We start from the raw sequence: 18203 nt of genomic DNA on the forward strand, positions 1-18203 counted from the left end.
AAATGATGTTACACTCACCCATATTAGGCCATGCAATGTACATTACATAATGAACTACATAGTAAATATAAACTGGTCCTTTATTAATCTATGATAATCTAAGCAGTGTTCAGTTCAGAGCTGTATTCATGTTGTTTGGGAACAAAATCATCGGACAGCATTTCATAATCTTAAATGCATAAACCGCTGGGTTTTGATTATGTTTTACATTTGCGTGACGAGTAGAGCGAGTGATTATATTATAGTGGTATTTTATTAACAAGTTATATTAGTAGCAGCCCAGATAGCAAGGTGACCCTGATTCAATGCTGAATATCCATCAGAATCATCATTTTGGTTGAGGTTGAACATATTCAATCCTAAATGGATCAATGTTGATATTCCAATGCTTTTCAGTGTTGTTGAAAAAGACAAACATTGAATCAATGTTGATGTTTTGGTCAGCTTTCACTTAACTTTCGCAAAAGAAACATTCAATCATGATAATTACAGAACAAAATACCATAATAATAAAGCATTAAGTCAGTTCGCTAATGCAGTAATATCGCGGCAGAGAATAACAACATTGCAAACGGTGCATAGACTAAAAATCGAGATACCCTGGAGTACTTGTGAGAATTAGCGCGTGCAGCACCTGAGGCCTGTGATTGGCAGTCTACAGTTGAAAACTGCGATATGATTGGTAGTCCACAGTGCCTGTAGTTTCTTGGCCAATCAGAAGGCCACACTGACTTAATCAGACAGCTCGCCGTATCTGGTCTTTGATTGGTAGTCTTTAGTGGGCAATCAACTGGGACACTGACCTCACTAGGTATGTAAATTTAAAAACTGTACTAAAAGATGTTACAACTGTCCCCAGTGTAGAACAAATATATTTTTCTGTTATTAACCACGTGATCAGGGGAGAGCGCGAACGCAGTCCCCCCACTACCACAAATTATGCAGTCGAGATTCCCGCATTTGAGGAATTCGCAAAGGTCAACAAAGCCGAAATGTGCAATGGCTGAGTCTCGCCTTGGGTGAACCACCCTCGTGATCATGGTGTCTCCCCTGCCAGGTAAGTATGAGTTCTTCATCGAGTCTGAGGGAGAGTGAGTTCAGGAGACACGAGTCTCAGTGACGGTGAGGGACACGTACTCTGAGTCAACGGCATATGAAGATTCATGTTTTTGTTGGTTTCTTTTAAAGTTTCTCTGTTAACCGAGCTTTTAATAGTAGCAACAAAAGCAAACATTTATCGTTTTATTTTTGTGGCGAACAATTTCCCGTGATGCAAAATACAAGCGCCCACCAGCCAATCGAACAAGAGATGTTCAAAATCCTGTTTAAGAACGCAATAATAAGAGAATTGAAACACAAATCGAAAGGAAATGTTAGACAATTCACCTTTTTGGTGTACACTTCTTGAAATATATTGTTTTTCATCGGTTTTATAATTAAAAAGCAACCATGACGTAAACCACGCATCATAGATAGTTACATAATTTCCGGGAAATTAAAACAAAGTTTCTCAAACAAACTCGCAGAGACAAGTCGCAACAGAACTGGAAAATATTTACAGTCTATGGTCGAAAAACATGTTTCTTCTAAGGATATTCTACTATTAGAAGAACAATAATTTATACTATAGTTTCTTAAAATATATTCTTGAGAACAAGCCTGTGTTTCGATTTAAGTCACTTCAGCAGGGATACATGACATATATAGACAGTTTAGCGCTCTTCTCAGCGAATATCAGCTGTGAAACCAGATAAGTTAAATGTTCTCTGTTAACAGTGAGAAATGAGCAGAAAGCGACACTTTCTGTTTGATGAAGAGACGCAGAACCGCAGTTACCGGAGACAGTTACGGTAATATCTGTCATTTACCCTCATGCTAAATCACTTAACATTAAATAGACATTATAAAGTAATGTGTCAGTTAACGTCTATCCTCCTGAAAAAAATATTACTTGTCAGGCACCAGATATATGAATTCATGCAAATTACAATTTCATGATTATGTACACTCTGCCAATCTCTCAACTGTTTTTGTGAAAATTTGAGTGTGATGGGGCGACCTGTCACTCACATGAGATCCACCAATAGCAAACCACAACCATCCAATCAAACATCAAGCCCCGCCCTACTTTAAGTCAAATTGAAAAATAATGTATGAATGATATTTTTTTACAGTCTATGGTATGAACGCATATGACTCTCTGAACAGTAATAATAATGGCTTTACAAGCATCTTAAAGTATGTAAATATATATGAATATGGTACGATACACGTGCTATTACAATCTTAAAATACTACTATCTGCTCCGGTTTCACACACAGGGTTTAGATTTAGCCAGGATTAGGCTTTAGTTCAATTAGAGAATTTAAATAGATTTTATAAACGTGCCTTAGGAAGAAAAAAAAAGCATAACTGGTGTGCATCTTGAGACAAAACAATGACAGTTCGTGAGCTTAGAACTATAAGGTTCTGTCTCCGTTTAGGGCAGTTCTGAGATATTGAGCATCAAAGTTTTTACATCCCAGCCGGCAAAACTGTTGTGTAGGATAATCTACAATTATAGCCCAACAAGACCTTCACCCTACAGGTACTGTGAGGATAGAATATCAAAATCCTGGCACCAAATGGAGATAGAACCTTAGAATTCTGAGAGCTCTGATGATTCTGTTTGGAATTATAAGGTTCTATCTCCACTTTTACAAATAAAACCCCACATTTCAAAGAATAAATGTATGTAACCATTGATTTTAATCAATTTATATTTTTATAATACAAGCACACAGGTTGTAATATATAATATGATATATAATAGTATAAGTATACATCAAAGCCAAGCAAGTTTGTAATAATTATTTATTTTTTTCAAAGAACATGGACATGGAAAAAGTACAGCTAAACATAAAATGTTTTCTTCACATACTACACCCCACTCCACTGTACTGTAAAAACATTTAGGAAGCATCTTACATGCATTAAAAACGGTTAATTTAGTAGATTAAAACATACAAAATATTGTGTAACATCATGAAATTTATGTTTTCAGGATCATTATTGGCATTAAAGAAAAATTTATTATTTTGACCCATACATTTTATATATATATATATATATATATATATATATATATATATATATATATATATATATATATATATATATATATAAAATAGTAATTTAAGCACATCCCTCATATTCTTTCAACTTTAATTTAAAATAACTCACAATTTCATGTATAACCCTTTTAATTCATTTAATAAACCCTTTAAACATTGGGTGCCTCTTGTGGAAAAATAATAATATAACATGATATTTTATGATTTCATGACTCTAGATGGCCTTATATCTCTATATGGAGCAAATGAGCCGTTCCTCTGGGTCCTAAAGTCAGTTTCTCTTCGGTATGCATTCAGATACACATGTAGACATTATAAAATATTTTAGGTAAAGTTTTAGCATTTTTAGTTTGAACTTTGAGCATATTTAGGGTTTTCTGTGTGTACCTTTTTATTTTGTAAATAATAATTTTATATATATATTTTCTCCTGTTTTTTTGGTTCGAGAGGAAGCTCAGGGAAGTTTGTGTTGTTGTTTTTTCATCTTTGTGTTTGTGCAGGCTTGCTTAAACCTCAGTTAGCTTCTGTTTTGTTTATTATTTTAGGCCATGCTCTCTCCTGAAGTCTAATTCCTATCTTTTGTTTACCTTTTTTTTTGATATGCAAGAAATAAATACTTTACCTTAAGATTGTGTTATGTTGTCACTCTGAGGCTGAGGTTGAAGTGTATTCTCCACATATTTTTACGTCTCTATTTCTACGTACCCCTGTTTTTTATTATCATATTTTCTTTTCCTTTGTTAACTCTCCTCCTGACCCCTAGACTGGGAGGAGAACGTAACACTAAATGCCAAAACTCATCTTGATGCTTATCCAATGCCACAAATACAGGACATCTTAGAATCATTACACCGGGCAACTGTATTCTCAACACTGGACTTAAAGAGTGGTCATTGGCAAATGGAAATGGAGTCGGATAGCATTCAAAAAACAGCCTTTATCACATCCTCAGGGTTATATGAATTTCTGCGTCTTCCTTTTGGACTGAGAAATGCAGCAGCATCTTTCCAGAGACTCATGGAACATGTATTGCGGGAGTTGAAAGGTAAATGTTGTATGGTTTACATTGATGATGTTGTGGTGTATTCCAAAAATAAGCAAGACCATCTCCAAGAAGTTTTCAATTGTTTCCACAAAGCAGGTCTCACTCTCAACTTCAAAAAGTGCAATTTCATTCAAAAATCTCTTACATTCCTAGGCCATGTTGTTTCAAGAGAAGGAATCAAAACCGATCCCACAAAGGTGTCAGCAGTTAGTGCGTTTCCCATTCCACAGTCTCTCAAAGACATTCAACGGTCTGGATTGTTTGTGTCAACACACTGGGAAATATACCTAGATAGGTGTTAGCAGCGTTAAGTAAATAGTTAGTGGGCCAACTATTTTTTTGAGAAAAATCCAATTCGAACGGATATCAAATACCAAGCTATGTATTTGAATATATTCGAATATCCCCCCTCATTTAATGGATTTAATGTCACCGAAAGCAAGAGATATGAGCTGCATTTTATTAATCATCAGCTAACCTTTCAAAATCAAAGACTGCAATAAGAGAGAGCGGCAGCCCTGGTAAGATCATTTTGTTTCTTTACTTTTAATGAAGATTATTATTATTGTGTGTTAAAGCGTCTGCGACTTACTTTCACTTTGATTTGCGATAGTTTGCACGTTGGCTTGACGCTTGATGAATAGATAATCTGCGGTGATGCGTGTTGCAGCGCGCCGTCATATCCGACTATAACATACAGCCTGTAACACGATTTCAAAATAACACGCTTTTTTAAAATAAAAAACAAACGGTCTAATCATAGACTGTAAAAAATGCGCTACACGTGGCACCTTAAAAACTGGATAGTTTATTTGTAGTTCGATTACGGATATTTCACGTCATGTTTGAATGCATATTCGAATATCGAATAAACAGTGACAGCCCTAATTACCATCACTAGTAGTCCTATTAAAATCCATTGTGCAGTTATATATCGTCCCCCAGGTCCGTTGGCAGTTTCTTTGAGGAGCTTGATGTGTTACTCTCATCATTCCCAGAGGATGGCACTCCTCTCATAGTTCTTGGAGACTTCAACATCCACCTTGAAAAACCTCAAGCTGCTGATTTCCACACTCTGCTTTCCTCATTCGACCTCAAACGAGTATCTACTGTGGCTACTCACGAATCAGGTAACCAACTAGACCTCAGAACACAACACAACACGCACTCCGGCACAGGTCAGGTCACCTTTCGGCGTAACCTACGCTCACTCTCACCCTCTCGCCTATCCTCTCTGGTCTCATCCACACTTCCTCCACCAGACCAGCTCTCAACACTAGATACTAACAGTGCAACTGATAATCTTTTCTCCACTCTAACATCCTGCTTGGACAACTTCTGCCCCCTTTCCTCCAGGCCAGCCCGCGCCACTCCCTCTGCCCCCTGGTTATCTGATGTTCTCTGTGAACATCGTGCTAAACTCAGGGGTGCAGAGAGGAAGTGGCGCAAATCCAAAGATCATACTGACCTTGGTCTTTATCAATCCCTCCTCTCTTCCTTCTCAGCTAACATATCTTCTGCTAAAACGACTTACTATCACAACAAAATTAACAATTCTTCTGACTCTCGCATGCTCTTCAAAACCTTCTCCTCTCTTCTTAACCCTCCTCCTCCTTCATCTACCCAAACAGCTGATGATTTTGCAACATTCTTCATAAATAAAACATCCACCATCAGCAGCCAATTTACCAATCCACAAACTAACACACACATTTTACCTGCTAACACACACACTCTACCCTCTTTCTCCTTGCTTTCAGAGACCGAAGTCTCCAAACTCCTCCTTTCCAGTCGCCCTCCTACCTGTCCGCTTGATCCTATTCCCACTAACCTACTTCAAGCTATTTCTTCCTCTGTTATACCCGCACTCACACACATCATAAACACATCTCTTCACACTGGTACATTTCCCACAGCATTCAAGCAGGCTCGGGTAACCCCACTGCTTAAGAAACCCACTCTAAATCCAGCACATCTAGATTACAGACCGGTATCCCTTCTTCCATTCGTCGCAAAAACACTTGAACGAGTTGTTTTCAACCAGATCTCCTCCTTTCTCACGCAGAACAACCTCTTGGACAACAATCAGTCTGGCTTCAAAAGCGGACACTCGACTGAGACTGCTCTGCTCTCAGTAATTGAAGCTCTGAGATTGGCAAGGGCAGCTTCCAAGTCCTCAGTTCTCATCCTGCTGGATCTGTCTGCTGCCTTTGACACAGTTATCCACCAGATCCTCCTGTCAATCCTAAAGATGAAGGGCATCTCGGGAACTGCACTCCAGTGGTTCAAGTCTTATCTCTCGGGTAGGTCCTTTAGGGTGTTGTGGAGGGGTGAGGTGTCTAAGACCCAACATCTAGCCACTGGTGTGCCTCAGGGCTCAGTGCTTGGACCACTTCTCTTCTCAATCTACATGACATCACTAGGATCTGTGATTCAGAAACACGGCTTTTCCTACCACTGCTACACTGATGACACACAACTCTGCCTCTCATTCCAGCCGGATGATCCGACGAGCCTAGCCGAATGGTCACCATTCAGCTAGGCTCGTCATCCATAACTCCATCAAGATCAGCCAGGAACCTTGGAGTTGTAATTGATGATCAATTGAACTTCACAGACCACATTGCTAGCACTGCCCGGTCATGCAGATTTGCCTTGTGTCACGGCCAGCTCGTTCTCGGCCATAACAAAGTATGGACTTGCAGAGATAGTTTGACTTGCAAGATCTTTATTCGCTCTCAAAATGATACAACACAAAATAATGACAATGTCTAGGGTTTAAATCAAAAGGGAAAATAATAATCCAGATGGGGAATTTTTTTTGCTAGGCTATGAAAAAGCAAAAGGGTTCGAAAGGTGACTTCTCCTGAGGACTGCCGATCCCCTGGATGAAGTGAAGGTGAGAGGATAAGTCCCAGGTTTTATCCTCCTCGCAATCAAAAGAGATTAGTCGGCAGGGGTGTACAATCCTCCACAATCATACCGCCACCAGCAGGCGGGAAACGAAAGCGCAGGGTCGTAACACTTGTACAACATCAGAAGGATCAGGCCCTTCCTATCAGAGCATGCTACACAACTCCTTGTTCAAGCGCTTGTTCTATCCAGACTGGACTATTGTAATGCTCTCCTGGCCGGTCTCCCAGCTTGCACTGTCAAACCTCTGCAACTGATCCAGAAGCTGCAACTAGAGCGGTCTTCAACGAGCCGAAGAGAGCACACGTCACTCCTCTCCTAACAAAATTGCACTGGTTGCCGGTTGCCGCTCGCATCAAATTCAAGTCACTGACGTTTGCCTACAGAACAACCACTGGCACTGCTGCCCTGTACCTGAACTCATTACTTCAGACTTATGTGCCATCCAGAAACTTGCGCTCTGCAAGCGAGCGGCGTCTTGTGGTGCATCATCTCAAAGAGGCACAAAATCTCTTTCTCAGACCTTCACCATGACTGTTCCCTGCTGGAGGAATGATCTGCCCAACTCAGCCAGAGCTGCTGAGTCTGTAGCCATTTTTAAGAAACTGCTGAAGACGTATCTTTTTCGGCAGCACTTGATCCAGTAACACTAACACTTTCTCCTCTATTCTATCTAAAAAAATAATATATATATATATATATATATATATATATATATATATATATTATATATATATATCAGTGATGCGCGGGTTGATCCAAAATGAGCGGGTGCCTGCGGTCACCCGCGGTTACCCGCGGTTACGAGTCATCCAAAAATATTTTTAATGATATTCGGGTCGCGGTCGGTCGGGTCGTTTGAAATAAAGATGCCAATTAAACCTTTGTACTTTATATAGTACTAGACACAATGTTCTATGAAATACACAGGTCTACACTTTATTGTCTGAATAACTGGCGCGAGGATGACGCACGAGCTCAGTCAGAGATGACAGTGGGAAATCCTTATTTACCTTTTGAATGTTGAGCGCGTTATTAACTTTTGACTAAAAGCTGACGCGGGACAAAATGCCCGATTTCCCAACACGTTGAACTGAGCAATGCCATTGTGCCATTTTAATAGGCTACTTTTAAACGCATATAGCTCAGTAATGTCAGTTTTATGTATTTGCTGAGAGGGGGCGGGATTTTTGTTGGGAAAGTCCGGGGAGAGACGCACACTTCGACTAGACTGGATAAACACATGCAGCATCTTAATTGTTAAGAAAATGAAACGAATTAAATTAATAAATCAAGCCTTTATTACAAAACACTAGGCGATATCATACAGCATTCAGAAAAATGCGCACCCCTAGTTCCTCCGTCTATGGCCCATGACGCGATGAGCATTTACTAGCTACTTTAAAAAAACCCGGGTCAGGAAGCGGATCGGGTACAATATTTTCTTTCTTTTTTTTGCGGTCCGAGTTGCGGGCGGGTTATTGAAAACGTCGGTCGGGTGCGGGTTGTTTATACATTGACCCGCGCATCACTGATATATATATATATACTGCGTTTGATTGAACTGCGAAGGGTCATAGCCAGTGTTTGGAATAACGCCGTTATTTTTTCAGTAACGGGGTAATCTAACTAATTACTATTCCCGTCGTTACAACGCCGTTAACGTTACTGGACGTTAAATGCGGTGTCCGTCGACTGAACACTTGTGAGGCGCGCGGCGAGCGACAACGATACGAAATGAGCGTAGTTGCCTTGCGCTTTAAGCGTAGTTGTCTTGTGCTGGAGGCGGTCATATGCAAACGCTGGTACGTCACTTCGTACCGTGACGTCACTTCTTACCATGGATCCAGAACGAGCTGTATTTAGAGCTTAATTAAATAAATGATTCGTTTATAATGGGGAGGACGTCTTAAGCTATGAAACTTGCAGGACGTTTTAATGGTACAAAGACCTCTTATATACCAAAAGATCAAGGCAAATTTGGTTTCTCATGTCATGACCCCTTTAAAAGAACGGCGTTAGGTAACGACGTTATTTTTTCAGTAACGGGGTAATCTAACTAATTACTATTCCCGTCGTTACAACGCCGTTAACGTTACTGGACGTTAAATGCGGTGCGTTATATGCATTGATTGAATATACTGTGTAATCCGATTCTGAAAGCACGCGCACCTCTGGCTCACAGCTAGTTAGGAGGTGGGTTAATAACGAGGTAAGCGATTATGATTGGCTAAAGCAGAGTCATGTTTCATGGTAGCCAATCAGAGCCAGTGTTTTTACACATGCCAGCACACGCGCCAGGCGCCACACACACATACACACACCAGCTAAACATATTCGACGGAGCAGCGGACGAGTCAGGAGCAATCCGATGAAAAGTTGACATTTTCAAGGTGGAGATAAGCACTACTTCAAATTCATTGAGGTCAAAAACAAGAACGTGCATGTAATGTGTACATTATGTCCAGCAGCGAAGACTTTGTCTAATTTAATGAAGCATCTCACATTGACACACGCATCTACAAAGCTAGTGGCAAAAACACAGATACCTCCACCACAGATGCTAGTTCGCCAGGTTGTTTTCTTGACCAGTTGTCTCAGGTTGAGAGAGTTTGATTTAATTTGCTAGAGTTAAATGCACTTTGGTGTAACTGTTTACTTTTCTTACAAAGATAATACTTGACGTGCAGGATAAACCTCTTGCTGTCTGTCGACATGCAATAAATATTGAAAGTTATGTACAAACACCCGTCTGTTCTACTCATTTCAACTGACTTGTGAAAACTGCTCATAAAAATCCAAATTATTTGGCATATAGCAACTTTTTTTTTTAACAGTAACGCAAATAGTTACTTTCCCTGGTAACGAGTTACTTTTATTATAGAGTAATTCAGTTACTTTTTGTAACAAGTAGTGAGTAACTATAACTACCGGTAATTACTTTTTTAAAGTAACGTTCCCAACACTGGTCATAGCACTTATATACTGTTGTCCTGCTGTCAGTTTAATTGCTTCTACTGTTCTCATTTGTAAGTCGCTTTGGATAAAAGCGTCAGCTAAATGAATAATTGTAAATGTAAAAAATAAAAAAACACTGTACTTGCAGATAAAATAATATTAATTAAATGAAAGGCCACTTAAGTGCACTTAAAGAGAGTTAACTTTCATGACACTTTCATAAGTACACTTTATAAAGTCCACTTTTTTCTAATATAAAAGTAAAAGTTTTACTTTAGAGTAGAGCAGTTTCGTGAATTTCTTAGCTGCATTTTCTCTTTTTGCTCGCAGATTTCTCTATAGACCTCCCCCTACAGCTTCGGAATAGATATTTGACAACACTGTCGGTCGACTCTCAGATACCACACTGTAAAACCCAACAAGTTAAGCTAACTCATTTGATTTGAGGAAACTGATTACCTCAATTCAATTAAGTTTATAAAAACTGGACACGATCCACTAATTTTACAGTCATTTTAGTGCATAAAAAAAAAAAAAAGGCCCTGGAAGTTAAAAACACTAAAAATTAATACATATTAATATGTTTCTGTTCCTTTGTGATTTTTATTTGAAATCAGACACCAAATATCAAAACTAGATACTGTAAGCTTTCAAATGATATATAGTTTGTCAATATTACTTTAGGTTTAGACTAAGAAATAATAGTTTTAAACGACCACCCCCCGAGGTCAAACTCGCCCGAGTCCCCGAGTTACAGCCGTTCAAAGTCGGGGTCCCAGCGAGCGGCGATCCGCTAGGGGGCGTCCCCGGGGCCTGCGACTGTAGAGTGAGGGTCCCCGCGGGACATCCTGACCCGAGTTTGAGCACTCTGGGTCTTTGCGCTGCAGAGATACGATTGATTTTCTCCCGGGGTCGTGACGTCATCGGCGGCGGCCATTTTGATGCGCGCCCTGTGGTTTTCGGCTAATATCTCCGCGAAAACACCACCAAAAATCATGACATTTTTACCATTCTTTTCAGTTCAAGAAGACGGTTCCTCAGAGCTCAGTGCCCGCTGAGTTGAGTTTTCACTTAGATAATTGCGTTTATTTCTTTCTGTATCTCGGGCCCCCGGGGACCCAAGAGGCCGTGGGTGGTCTCCCTGGAAAGGTCTCGAACCGTTCTAAAGTATATAAAAGCCTTCGCCGAGTTACGGGCGTTTAAAGCCGTTTGCAGTGGGTCACCCTCTCAGGCTTGTGTCCCGCCCTGGAACCTAAAACCTTTTAAATTAATACAAATTCATATGTTGCTGCTCCTTTGTAATTATTATTGGAAAGAACACAGTGGACACACACACCCAAAGTCAAATTTATAAAAAACTTTATTTAAAAAAAAAGGTCAGAATCAAAACAACGTTTAAAAATCAATGGGGAAATTGGGGAAGAGATCGTCTGAAAAACAAAACATCAATTTAGTGGATCACTTACCGAGTAACTGCAGCACTATTGGGAATTGTGATGATAAATGACTCTTACCCATGTCCACTTCAGGTCTGCACAGCGCTGTGGCCCCAGCTGGTGGCAATTCAGCCAAGCTAGGAGGCTGTTCTTCTGAAAAACAAACCATCAATTTAGTAGACCACTTGTTGATTTTCTGCAGCACTGTTAGGAGTGTGATGATACAGGGGTTTCATACCTATAGCGGCCTCCAGGTCGTCGGGGCTCCACAGCGCTGTGGCCTCTGCTGCCGCCAGCTCTTCAAACATGGGAAAGAGTTCTTCTGAAAAACAAACCATCAATTTAGTTATTAATAATCATGAGTTAATTTTAGCGACTATTAGGATTGATGATAAACGGATTCATACCGATGATTTGCATGACCTCCCTGTCATCCTCCGTCTGGACCGGTGTCACACGAGGCAAGACCGTGACCCACACCAGAGCTGGTCGGTCTCCCGACTGATAGGCCCTCGGCTTGGGAGAAGTCGTGTGTGACACATCCGCCTTGTGTGACACCGGTCCAGACGGACGATGACAGGGAGGTCATAAAAATCATCGGTATGAATCCGTTTATCATGATTTTTATGACCTCCCTGTCATCGTCCGTCTGGACCGGTGTCACACAAGGCGGATGTGTCACACACGACTTCTCCCAAGCCGAGGCCCCACCTGATGGCTCCAGGGACGAGGCCGGGTCCCCGGAGCCTCATTCGGGAGACCGACCGGCTCTGGTGTGGGTCACGGTCTCGTCCCACAGCAGCTTCAGTTTCCCCACGGTCACCGACTTCTCCAACGCTCGTGTGAGACACTCACTGTTTTTTTTTGGAAGTTAACTGTCACGGCTCCCATGAATGGGACATCATTCATAAGTGGGTCTAAAACCAGAGTCATCTTTCCGTGAAGCTGAAAGAATGCAAATGGAATTATCTTTCAAGATTTATTTTCTACAGTGGCACCATGTATCAAATGTGCCGTCACAACTCACAACACATAATCTCACCTGCACTCCCTTCACGCCACAATTCATGCTGAGAAGTTTTGAGTCTATAACGGCATCCCCCTCGTAACTGAAAAAAGATGTCGGAGAGGACACGTTAGGTTTGCTTTTAACTCTTTACAAATTAATTGAACCATTCTGCTGAATTTATTCCAAACAACTCAAACTTGATGGAAAACTAAACAAAAATGGAGTCTCTAAATAGGATATACACTCATGTCATGTTACAAATCTGAGTTGGCTGCAGTTTGACGGTCAGGTTTTGTCAGCTTGTGAAATACAGACACAATATCGATTACATTAGACTTTTAAATCACTCCCTGAGAGACAATAGACAATTGACTCATTATAGGGCCTCGTGATTGCATGAGAAGCTCAAATATATCTCAATCTCAAGTCAGTAAATAGATATATGTGTCACCTGAGATCAACTACAAGCACTATTTGATCATCTTCATTGTTTGAAGTAGCCTCCACTCCAACGATCTCCAACGGCTGTAAAATGAAGAAAGGTTAAGTTGTAGAAGATAAAAATGTGCAGCCAAAACTCTAATATAGGGCAAATCTGTTGTTTCTTTATGCATTTATTATTCCATAACACTGCAATATAGTCGTTTTTTAGGTCAGTAGATTTTAGGTTCATATTAAAGTAATTTAACAACATATTTGCTTGTTCATGGTTCTCTGATGTCAGCTAATGGTCACATGACAAATTATCTTTTTAGTGCTTTAATTTGATTGTTTAGATTTTACAATGATTTTTTTAATTTGACATTTTATCATTTCATTATTAGCATTTCATTATCAGCTCATAAACACCCGCAGTAATAATTCAATAGCTATTTTTAAACATCAGAAGTCTATGTAAATGAGCTACATTTTTACAGCCTTATGTATGAAGGTAAATAAATAAAGCATGATTGCTTTACAGGCTGTGCACCAGTAGGCTGACTATATGAGTCCGTACTGAAAATATTCAGTCTGTGTATTCAGTGCATGTGTCCTGCTCATATCAGTTTGTAATGTTGATGCTGCTGAATGTAGGCCTAGTATCTGCACTCCTGCATGCATCATTTCACCCGTCTACTGATCGAGAGGATCCCAGAATTATTATTATTATTTTACTAAAATGAGTTACGATAATATTGTTTCCCTTTAACGTGTATTTTAAGAGCGTCTCTAAATGATGTACAATTTATCACCTGCAATGCCATCGCGTAACCACTAGATGGCTGTATAGCCCTATATGTGTACATATCAAGATGCTGTTTTCCCCAGGATGCTGGGTTTTTATAAGTTATTTTTTGTCAAAGTTGAGTTTATGTTGATTTAGAAACAGCTTTTTGTATTACAGGTGTGTGTGTCTGTGTGTGCTTTCATGTATGACCTTGTCACCAACGTCAACCACTTCCAGCCAGGAAGGCAGTCCGTAATCTCCTTCTTCAAATACGCAGCAGTATTTGGCCAGAGCTGCTTGATAACCTTGAGAAATAGACAGGAAGAGAAAGACAGTGTCATATTTTTATTTGACATTAAAGTCACCATGAAATCGAAAATGGACTATTCTTATTTTTAATAGAATATTGTAGTATTTATTGTAAATGGCTCATCCGTGCACATCTTTTTGTTTAAATTCATGTGCCCTCATTCATAGGGGTTTCACGATTTTCCAAATCCTCGATTCGATTAAATGTTCGATTCTAAGGTCACGGTTCGATTCGTTTCTCTGTTTTTAATTATTCTTTTTTTTAAAGCACAGGTTGCTATGCCATTTTTAGACTATACTTTTATGCATAATATCTGATTTTTGGTCGCAATTTACCACACTACATTGTCAAATTTAAAACATTTATTAAGAATATAAATGTAACAATAATTGATATCTTAAGTCAATTCTACATCTAGTTTCTCTTTTGTAACTGCAGTCTTGCAGAGGATGACATTCAAGTTCACAACAAAACAAACAAACAGTTTAACAGATAAATCTATGCGTCGCGCAGCGCCACGTCTTTAAAATTCGAACACTTTATTCTCTATGAGTGTACGCACACACACACACACACACCGGCGGCGCCATTCGGCGTCTGTCCGCGGCGCCCGGCAACGGCTCAGGATTTATTCAAAATTAATCCTGCCGCGCCACAGAGCTCCATTTACATAGTTTTATTAATTTTACATTTATTTGTCTCAAATCATCGTTATGACTTCACACTGTGCTGCAATATACATTTAGTTTTACATTGATTTGCAGAAATCAGCTGGTTGATGAAAATTGCTGATGTTATCGTATTTTCAGGTGAGATTCTCAGTTCATTCAGTTAACGGACGCTCTGAGATAAAGTGAGTTCAGACTGCAGACTAAGCAACGTATTAAATTGTACAGTACAATCATAACATATCTTAATTCCATAATGTCCTTAAACATAACATTGCAAGCCATAAACTGAGAAAGTGCGCATCCGGTGTGCGATAGGGATGGTGAAAACTAAAAAAAATTATTGACCGACCACCGAGCCTCATTAGCCGGTTGAAACCGGTTAGTTTAAAATATGCTACGCTATTTGAAATAACAGCCATTTCGAGCCGTGCCTGCAATTTCACAACTCAGTCGCATCTCTCCGCCGCTCTGCCTCCCGCTCACACACACACACACACACACACACACACACACACACACACACACACACACACGGCGCCGCCCTTCCACTCACGTCACTTTTTTAAAATCCCCTACAGCGCGAAACATGAGTCCCGCAAATGCGGCGGCGAGGAGCTTGTGTAATGGCTCCTTAGTTTTGAAATGGTTCGGGCACAAGGTGATCGTGTTGAAAATAAAGGCGTTTGTCTAGCGTTAGAAGCTCATTTGAAACATTGCCGCGGCTCATTTCAGAAAATGACAGCTCAGAAGAGATGCCGCTTTAGTTTGAGGTAACGTTAGTGCTAACAATAATAAAGAAAGATGATCATCATCACCTTATCTGATACCACTGAAATGTAGATGTAATGTATTTCCATATTTAAGCGCTGTACCACACAAGTTGCAACTTACATCGGTCTCATTCTTTTTGGTGAAATGGTCCCACACACTACTTTTCCTCGCACGCTTCATCCTGTCGTCAGCGCTGGCTCTGACCTCGAGTGTGTGTTAGCCTGTAGCCTTTACTGTTCGCAAAGCTTGTGAGCGCGCGAACACAAACGCTGTGATCTCACGCAGAATGTTTTTATTGGTTTATTAAGTACAAACATGCGAGTTAAGAAAAATTGAGTGTGAGGGATTTGCTCACTTCACACAAAAAGATATTGGAATGAGATGCTAACTGTAGTAGCGTTTACTCCACTGTCTAAAATAGCCTAATTTAGAGATCACTGTTTTTCTTTTTTTTTACAGACTACCGACAACTTTGATCGGTTAACGTTGATACGGTCAACCATCGGTCAAACGGTCAAGGTATTTTGTGTGTGTGTGTGTGTCGGTAAAAGATGTTTTTCTGTAAAATACTGCTGTTCACGCAATGTTGTAGATTAGGTTGTGTCAAATATTGTGGTTGTTTATGATTCTTAAATGTAACCCTCCTCAGTTGGAGTTTTATGCGAGGAGATTTCAAAAGCCGCACGACTTTGATTCAATTCAAATGAACCGATTGGAAAAAAAAATCGTTTGCTATTCGGACATCGCTAAAGTTTACACAAAAACACTGGATGTTCCTCTCTTAGTAAACAGGGGTGGACTTATTCGGACATTATGCATTAATAACAGTGCTGGAGTGTTTATTTTTATTCACCTATCAAAAGACGCACTGTATGCATTCTTACCTCAGAAGGCGGGTCCTCTCCCGGGGTTGGTTCATGGCCGCGGGAACTGCAGCATCCCCTGTTGACAGAGAATTTAAAATGATATGACTTGAAGTAAAGTTTTTTGTTTTTCAGCAGGTTTTTAATTTTCCAACTTTATTCATAAATAAAAAAAATTGTATATGTCAAATGTGGTTTGTAATTTTGAGAAATACATTTCAAAAGTCGATTTGGCGTGAGCCTAAGTCCCGCCCCTCCGCTTCCGGTGTGCTCATGGGACCTTATTTCGTTTAAAATATGTATGGTAGTCAATGGCGAGAGACAACTTATCTTTTTATTCCATCCGAACTGTGCCCTGAATTACACATATGATGTTTGTCAATTTAAAAGATAATTATGAAAGTCAAGAAAGTCGCAGTTTGTCACAAAACAGAAGAGTGACATTTAGTTTTATGTGAAAATCGCTCAATGAAACTACATCATTCATTATTCTTTCAAGCAGACATTTTTATTTGTATAAATTAAATATACTTGATCCTTGTAAAAGCTATTAAAGAGCAGTGAATGGTTTTCTCTTTTTCTTTAGTAGTTTGATTAATATTAAGAGCACAAGTGGCATTAAGTTTATTACGTACTGTTACTTTAAGACAGAATGTGCGGATCCAATTTCTCCAAATGCACAATATTCTCACAACAGCGTTCTGTAGAGACATAAGTGACTGCGTTTAAGTGATTGCTCTCCAAAAACGGACATAGTAACGTTACAGACATAATATTGTGTGTATTTGTCTATTCAAACGCGAAAGAGGGCGCTGTATAAGTTAACGTTAGCTTTCTAAGTGCACGGCTGCAGCTTCGGGTGTGCTCGCAGAAAACCGTCCGTTACCGAATAACGTTAGAGTTTCTTTTGCGTAATCACTCTATTCAGATCTATCCATATGTCTGCTCTTCTCTTTCTCCCAGACGTTTAACATAATTTTGTAAGGTTTTTATGAGGCATGCATCAATGCCCTGCCCACAAGCATCTAACGTTACCACACAAACCAGGACATATTCTGACTAGATCATGTCTTCCCAAATCGTCCATATCTAACATTTTCGTCTAGTTTTTATTCATCAAGGAAAATTTCAATAGATTTTCGTCAAAGTTTTTTCCATTCAAACTATTTTTTTTATTTAGTTATCGTCTCGTTTTCGTCTGTGGGGAAAATGTCGGTGACGAAAATTATTCGAAATCAACACTGAATAACACAAAATCAGCTCGGAAATATATGAGTCATGCGTTAATAAATTCAAAGTAATATTAATACTCACCTACAGCCGTAGGGCAATATTAAATCCTCGGGAGTCAGGATGAGCAAACTCCAACATGATGCCACCGATCAAATGAGGAGCTGACACAAAATGGAGGAGGGAAACCCCGTGCATTTGGCGCGATGTTCTTGCTCATCACGCATGCGCAAACTAGATATTTTTTTATTTATTATTGTTTAAAGAACATACAAAATACAAAAAAAAAAAAAAAAACTATTTAGATCTTAGCATTGCCTTTCAACATAAAAAAAATGTATCCAGAAAACTTTGTTAAACATGTAGCTGTGACATTTTGGAGAATTTCGTTGGATTAACGTGTATTTTTATGTAGATTCATTCACAGTTATCCACAATTCCCAATACATGATGTGACTCAAAAAGCACAGTATGCTGCACAAATGGTCATTTTATTTTTTACAGTGTAGTTAAAATCCACACGTTTTTCTTTCTTATAAACGCCTGTCACGTGACAAATGAACGAAAGACTCGGAAGGTAAAGTAATTATTTATGTTCCCTGTAAATTATTTTTGACTGCATTACTAATTTCTTAATTCAGAATATGATCAAGATTGCATAGGTGGATGTGTTCGG

The 18203-nt window shown here is 39.5% G+C and overlaps 2 protein-coding genes across 4 annotated transcripts in view; one reads left to right on the forward strand and one right to left on the reverse strand.

Annotated features, from left to right (window-relative positions):
• Positions 1-18203, forward strand: part of LOC307003863 (Golgi apparatus membrane protein TVP23 homolog B) — a 291916-nt gene that overhangs the window by 85079 nt on the left and 188634 nt on the right. The gene's annotated exons all lie outside the window — the stretch shown is intronic.
• LOC306988646 (uncharacterized protein) lies at positions 11407-17723 on the reverse strand. 3 transcript variants are annotated; one of them, XM_079593742.1, is made up of 9 exons: positions 17616-17695; positions 16319-16376; positions 13893-13987; positions 12509-12575; positions 12259-12411; positions 11874-11939; positions 11705-11788; positions 11545-11619; positions 11407-11460 (listed from the first exon to the last, which is right to left on the reverse strand). In XM_079593742.1, the coding sequence occupies exons 1-5, from the start codon at positions 17666-17668 to the stop codon at positions 12286-12288; spliced, it is 399 nt and encodes a 132-aa protein (XP_079449868.1). In that variant the 5' UTR covers positions 17669-17695; the 3' UTR covers positions 11407-11460; positions 11545-11619; positions 11705-11788; positions 11874-11939; positions 12259-12285. The 3 variants fall into 3 exon arrangements, 2 of the variants coding, with proteins under 2 accessions (XP_079449868.1, XP_079449867.1); XM_079593741.1 differs by having other exon boundaries at positions 12259-12435; XR_013795472.1 differs by lacking the exons at positions 11407-11460; positions 11545-11619; positions 11705-11788; positions 11874-11939 and adding an exon at positions 12927-13000 and having other exon boundaries at positions 12262-12411; positions 17612-17723.

The sequence above is a fragment of the Phoxinus phoxinus genome (assembly GCF_949152265.1).
Source record: "Phoxinus phoxinus genome assembly, chromosome: 1".
Classification (NCBI taxonomy): Eukaryota; Metazoa; Chordata; class Actinopteri; order Cypriniformes; family Leuciscidae; genus Phoxinus; species Phoxinus phoxinus.